Source organism: Anas platyrhynchos, chromosome 3 (assembly GCF_047663525.1).
Source record: "Anas platyrhynchos isolate ZD024472 breed Pekin duck chromosome 3, IASCAAS_PekinDuck_T2T, whole genome shotgun sequence".
NCBI lineage: Eukaryota > Metazoa > Chordata > Aves > Anseriformes > Anatidae > Anas > Anas platyrhynchos.
Window position 1 is genome coordinate 88,767,648 of NC_092589.1, and position 6,915 is coordinate 88,774,562.

Here is a 6,915-nt window from a genome sequence, read left to right on the forward strand (position 1 = left end):
AAGGAGCCGCCACGTCCCGCGGCGCCCGGGCGCCCCTCAGCGGCCGCCCGCCCGCCGGCTGCTCCGGGAGGGCGGTGCCGCGGCTCGGCCCGGCCCCGGTGCCAGCCCCTCCGCCCGGCGGGACTTTCGTTTCCTCGGCGCCGCCGGGAAGAGGAACCCGCGGCGCGGCTGATGGAGGGCCCCGGGGAGCGGCGGCAGCGGGCGGTGCGGAGCAAGGGGAGCGCCGGGCGCGGCTCCTCCGGCGGCGGCGAGCCGAGGGAGAGGGAGGGCGGCCCCGCGGGCAGCGGGCGCGGCCGCCCCGCCAGGGCAGCCCCGGGAGGAGGGAGGCGGCCGGGGGGCTCCGCGGAGAGCGGCGGGGAAGCGGCGGTGGCGGTGCCCCCGCTGAGGCTGCGGGCGGTGCTGTCGCAGCTCAGCCTGGGCCGGAGGGACGTGTCCGAGGCGTCGGGGCTGGTGAACCAGGTGGTGTCGCACCTCATCCAGGCCATCCGCGGCAGGGACGGCGGCTTCGGCACCGTCAGCAGGCTGGGAGCCGGCAGCTACTACGAGCGCGTCAAGGTGGGTGCGGGACGGCCCCCTCAGCCCCCGGGCACGGCTGCCTCAAGCTCCGGGCACGGCAAGGCGATGAGGCGATGTGCTTCCTCCTAGCTGGTCCCTGAGGGCAAAAGGGAGACCGCTGAGCGCTCACCTGGCACTTAGAGCAGTGTAGGAACCCCAAAATCTCCTAAAAAGTCAGGGAGTTGAAAGAGGGAGTAACATCAGGACAGCGCTGTTCTCCACAGCGATCCTGTAACAGGAACCCGCCAGAAATCAGCTCCTGTTTCATGCCAGACGTGGCAAACACACGAAGGCCTTCCCGCGTAAAACCTCAGCCTGAAGAGAATAAAGCCAAAGTCGCACTTTTAATGCGGTGCTCTTGTACTTTGCAGATATCTGAGCCAAACGAGTTTGATATCATGCTTGTAATGCCTATCGCGAGGATTCAGCTAGATGAGTGTGATGACACTGGAGCCTATTATTATCTAACGTTCAAAAGAAACCCAAAGGAAAAGTATTTGAACAGGTTTTTAGATGAAGACGGAAAATTATCAGCCGATAAAATGCTTACAGCACTAAGAAAAATTATTAAAGAAGAAGTAAAAAACATTAAAGGTAAGTACTGAGTGAACAAGTTCCCCACAGCAATGTGAAAAATGCAGTTGTATCTTAAGGTCTCCTATCCCATGTATAGCACTGCCTACAAAACCTATGCATTTTGAACCTCTCTGCCCTACACAAAGGACTATTTGCTGAACTGGTAGCAAAATGAATTAAACTATCTCATAAGGTAGTATTATTTCACATCTGTCTACAAGATGTGTCCCCGTCCCCTTTTAGGGTGCTCTTTTTCGCAAAAGCCTTCTGTTATGTCATGGCCAAATCACTTTGGTCTAAATGTTTTCTGTAGTGAAACAGTTCATTAGAAAGCATAATTATATATACAGAAGACATCTCAAATAGAATCAAAATTCTTAAAAAAAAAAAGTTAAATCAGTTCAAGTTTTCCTTATTTTGTAGATGGCCTCAACTGGCCTCCTTCATGTTTTAAAAATCCATATGCATTTCACAAATCCTACAGGGTAAGGCACCTGAGACTTTTGACTGATTATAAATTCCTGTTCAGTAAACACCTTATCTTCAAAAAATGCTTCTAACATGATTTTTTTTTTTTTTTTGTTACTAGATGTGGAAGTAACTGTGAAAAGGAGAAAGGCTAGAAGTCCTGCAATAACTCTACTGATCAAAAACTCTTCAGCAGAAATATCAGTGGACATCATCTTGGCTTTGGAAGTTCAGCAGAGCTGGCCTCCCAGCACTCAGGACGGCCTCAACATTGAACGGTGGCTAGGAAGAAAAGTCAGGAGAGAGCTCAGAAATAAACCGATTTATTTAGTAGCCAAGCAAAACAAAAAAGAAAAGGTTCCAAGAGGTACTTCAAATACATACAATAAGCCTAAGTTAAGAAATATCTTCTCTACAACTCGATTGCTTATAAATGTCATAAAAAGGGTATCCAAATTCTGTTCAGTATTCTGCCATCAAGGTACACAGACCTTTAATTTATCCTGGATGTAGCCAGATCATCTTTGAAACCCCTCTTTAAAACATCAGATTCGTGACGCTGCTTGTCCTGTGCTGAAATCTAATGACAAAACTGCTTTGCAGACTGTACAGCAACAGATTCTAACAGTATTATATTCAGTCTATTAAATCCAAGACAGGCATATGTATTTTCCCTGTGCTAGAGCTGTATGAAACAGCAACATCCACTCATTTATAAGGAAAATAAATTAAGGTAATTTCTAAAAAGACACAGAACATCCCTGTAAATGGCACTTAGAAGTTCTACACTTCTGCAGGAAGCAAACTGTACTTTTTTTTTTTTATCATGATACATTATTTCTCAATGAAATCTAACATGGCTGCAGCATGACTGCTATTATTATTTTTTTTTCCTAGAGGACTGTTACACCAAGCCTACATTAGTTTGCAGAAACATCTCAACTTGGCATTGTATTATGATAATTGATGGTTTCAGCAAAAAGTGTTCTGGCAGCTTGGTATTTTTTTTTTTTTTTAAAGTTAGGATACCTATCTTAACAGTGCCAAATAACTCACCACTGCTTTACTGGGCTCTTCCTCACTGAAAATTAAATGCAAATAGTAATCAAACCAAACAGGTAGGGAAACAGTATAGCTTACGTGAGGAAGACAAAAATGACTGTTGGTGTTTTAGAAATCAGGGGCTGAGCTGTTTTCAGATTACCAGAAAAACAAATGTTTTTAAGCAGTTACCAAAGACAAGCTCAGAAGTAGATTACTTGCACTATGAAATTTAAACTAATCATCAAGATTTGTTTACTCAAAACCAAAATGGTTAAGCAGTAAAGCCAATAATACAGAACAGAAATTGAGAGGTAGTAGATTTCTGTAAGCAGTGTAATTATTCCCAATATGATGTTCAACAAATGCCAGAAAGTTCAGAATCAAGCTTAATTTTAAAAACTGAAGCCAAACATCCTCGAGAATATAATGAAAGCATCCAGGCAATTAATTACAGCCTATAGTAACTATTTTATTTGTATGGAGAGGCTGAGGAATTGAGGAGTTCACTTGTTTTAGTAACTGCTATACTAAATTTATTTTTTTTAGGTGCAAAGAAATTGTTGATATTTTAAATTCGGTCAGTTTTAAGTTTTTTTTTTTTTTTTTTTTTTTATAGGTACTGACACCAGTATTTACTGCTGTGTAATCATGTATCAATCTTGTACCCCACTTTAGGAAACACCTGGCGAATCTCTTTCTCACATATTGAAAAGGCCATGATGAACAACCATGGCAGCATAAAGACATGCTGTGAAACTGATGGAGCAAAATGTTGTAGGTTGGTATTTCACAGTAATATTTTACTTTAAGCTAGTTTGAGCCTTAATGTTGCCCAGTAATGTTTCAGTTTAACATTTAAAGAATTTGGTCTAAGAGTGATTATTCTTAACAAGGAGCAAGAATAAGAATTTTAAGCATTAATTCTTGCACTACTGTTCTAGAGTAGTACAAGCTTGCAGGTACTCGTTGGATGTCTGACTTGCATTTACTTAAAGAGAGATGGGAACAAATCACATTGCAGATTTATGTTCCAAATTTGCCTTTCAAAGCAAACAGATCTGACTTGCCAAGTAATCTTTCCTAAAGTCAGTCCTATTTAGAAAAATTAGCTCAAAAGTCTGATGACTCAGCTTTCTGAGCTTTGTAAGCAAATTACAGTTCATGGCAAGGCAATTTATTAGATGATGTTGAGAAAAGAACTGCTGAATGGGATCAGGATCAATAAATGTGATTTTTCACTCTAGTAACATCTGGTTCCCACATTTCTTTTAAGAGAAAAAAAACTGCATCAGCTACAGAACCTATTTTATGGCAAAACCACTTTGTAGTTTACTTGATTTTATCCTGCACAGAATCAAGAAAGTCACGAGAGAACCAATACAGAACTTCTTATCTTTGCTTTATAAGTAGTATCAGACATGCTATGTCCTTGCCTAGCAATGAATTGAACTACACCTCTTCAACTCAATGAGTACCACAAGGAGGCAGTGGTACTGCCTTCAGTGTAAATCCAAGCTCAAAGCACAGCTTTAATCTTCAGCAAGTGCTCCAAGTTCACATGGATGCAATTGGCTTTCTGGGCTGCAAGTGCCCCAGTGCCAAGTCGTGTCAAGCTTCTCATCAACCAGCACCCCCAGCTCCTTCTCCCAATCCATTCTCCACCCAGCCTGTATTTGTACATGCAATGTGCTGGAATTTTCTTTCATAAATAATGAGTATTTAAATATCTAAAATAGATGTTTAGAACTGACTACATAGAAGGTACCTAATAAGCTCTTATTTATTTAACAGGAAAGATTGTCTCAAACTTCTGAAGTATCTTCTAGAAAAACTTAAAATGAAATACACAAAAGAATTGGAAAAATTTTGTTCCTATCATGTCAAAACCGCCTTTTTTCACTCATGTGTCATTTGGCCAAATGACACAGACTGGCAGTACGAAAACCTGGAACACTGTTTTCAGAATTACTTAGGGTATTTTCTGCGTTGTCTGCAAGATTCTCAGCTGCCGCACTTTTTTATTCCCCAATACAACTTGCTCAGTCCGGATGACAAAGCAAGCAACCATTTCCTTTCCAGACAAATAAACGATCAATTGAACAACAGATTCCCAATATTTCAGCAGGGATATTAAAAAAGTTACGTATAGTAACTACCTGAAAGCAAATCAAGTAGATTTGCGTATTGTAAAATGTGTTTAACACCTCAAGCTACGTCTCAGTAGTTTGATACTATCAAAAAACAACACCAAACCCTTAAAAGAAACTGGAAATTTTAATTAATATTTGATAGAGAGAGTTATGAAGGTAACCTGACTGTAATGTGAAAAATCCCAACATGAGATGACTGCTAAACACAGAAGAAAACATGCACCAGCTTGGAAACTTGAGAACTTGACCTTCAACCTAACAACAGCCTGGGACTGAAGGCCATCCCTGAAATGTGGCTGAATAGCTCATACCAGTCATCATTGTTACACCTATACATACATTATATATATTTACATTATATAGATGAGTACATATATATGTACATATACATACATATTACATATATCCTACAAGAAACTGAGCTGCTTAAGCACATGCAGAGAAGAGCAATGAAGCTGGTGAAGGGACTGGAAGACAGGACTTCTGAGGGGAGACCTCATCACTCTACAACTGCCTGAAAGGAGGCTGCAGTGAGGAGGGTGTTGGCCTCTTTTCTCTCAGCTGAGAGGGTCAGTTCTCTTCAATGTTTTTATACGACTTGGACACAGGACTTGCATGCACACCGAGTTTGCTGATGATGGAAGAGCTACGAGGAGCTGTTGCTCCCTTGAAGACAGAAGCACCTTGCAGAGAGATCTTGACTAGAGAGCTGGGCAATGACCAAGCACATGAAGCTCAACAAGAGCAAGTGCCAGATTTGGCTCCTGGGACAGGGCAATCCTGGACAGACCTGTTCTTTGCATGGAATCTTTAAGGTTGGAAACGACATTCAAGATCAGCTGGTCCAACCATCCCCCTACCGCCAATGTCACCCACTAAACCATGTCCCTAAGCACCACGTCCAACCTTTCCTTAACACCCCCAGGGTGTAACACCCTGAACAGTGTTAAGGACAGTGACTCCACCACGTCCCTGGGCAACCCGTCCCAATGCCTGACTGCTCTTTTTGAGAAAGAGCATCTCAGAAATTCCAGTCTGAACCTCCCCAGTGCAACCTGAGGCCATTCCCTCTAGTTCTATCACTAGTTACTTGTGAGAAGAGGCCCAGCTCCCCACCCCTTCCTTTCAGGTAGCTGTAGAGAGCAATAAGGTCTCCCCTGAGCCTCCTCTTCTCCAGACTAAACACCGCCAGTTCCCTCATAGGACTTGTGTTCCAGGCCCTTCATCAGCTTCGTGGCCTTTTGTAGCTGGGGGATGAGAGGCTGAAGAGCAGCCTCGCAGAAGGGGATGGGGGGGTTCTGGTTGATAGCACATATCACTCTGCTGCTATAGTACTGACTTTCCTACCTCAAATCACTTTTCTACTTGTAATTGCTGCTACTGTTAATTAGTACTGTATCCTTAGTATTTGTTACATATATACACAAATACTTGTGCCTTAGTGATAACTCTAATATATACATAGATAAAAGCTCTTTGCCTTATTAATCATAGTATTATTGCTAGTAGTATTGCTAGTAGTGATTTGCAGTACTTTATTATAAAGTAACAATCTTTAATAAACAAAGACTCCCAAGTCCTCGTGCGTCATGGAATCCTTTAAGCTCATTATCAGTCTCTGTACACCTGCTGGCCGAGTAGTCTCCCTCTCCTCCTTTTCTGATTGCAACTGTATTTATCTTCCCTATCCATATGCAGATTTCACCTGCAAACTATCAAGTTATACAAGGAACATATGTAAGAATTTGCAATAGTCAATTTCACAGGTGTAATTATGATCCCAAATATAAAGGCACCAATGACAGCATTGTGTAGTTAAAAGTGAAAAATGACAAGTTTATTTAAAATTAAAATCCATTGCAGAATATCCAGAATACACTCCTGCTTTCAAAAAGGAAAAAAAAAAGCTGAATTGTAAGAGTAACTGAAATTACTTGTACATAAAACTGAACTACTTCTCCAGGTCAAGTGGGTGTATGAAGAGCTTTGCAGAGAGCTATCATGGGCAACAGTGAGCAAAAAGAGAATACAGTATCAAAATCATATTACATTCCTGAAGTAACTCAGAAAGATTAGTCTTCAGAATTGCCTTGGAAATTAAGCTTTTGACTGGACTTTGGAA

At 42.2% G+C, this 6,915-nt stretch overlaps 1 protein-coding gene across 1 annotated transcript; it reads left to right on the top strand.

Moving 5' to 3' along the window:
- Positions 1-39: 39 nt before the first annotated feature.
- CGAS (cyclic GMP-AMP synthase) lies at positions 40-6,372 on the top strand. The gene is made up of 5 exons (XM_027455182.3): positions 40-555; positions 927-1,149; positions 1,721-1,966; positions 3,319-3,421; positions 4,435-6,372. The coding sequence occupies exons 1-5, from the start codon at positions 172-174 to the stop codon at positions 4,775-4,777; spliced, it is 1,299 nt and encodes a 432-aa protein (XP_027310983.3). The 5' UTR covers positions 40-171; the 3' UTR covers positions 4,778-6,372.
- Positions 6,373-6,915: the final 543 nt, after the last annotated feature.

Bases quoted from the DNA above. Each gene is read 5' to 3' on its own strand.
- CGAS (XM_027455182.3), top strand. From the start codon at position 172: ATGGAGGGCCCCGGGGAGCGGCGGCAGCGGGCGGTGCGGAGCAAGGGG. The intron at 556-926 runs GTGGGTGCGGGA...TGTACTTTGCAG, and splicing joins GCTACTACGAGCGCGTCAAG to ATATCTGAGCCAAACGAGTT. The intron at 1,150-1,720 runs GTAAGTACTGAG...TTTTGTTACTAG, and splicing joins AGAAGTAAAAAACATTAAAG to ATGTGGAAGTAACTGTGAAA.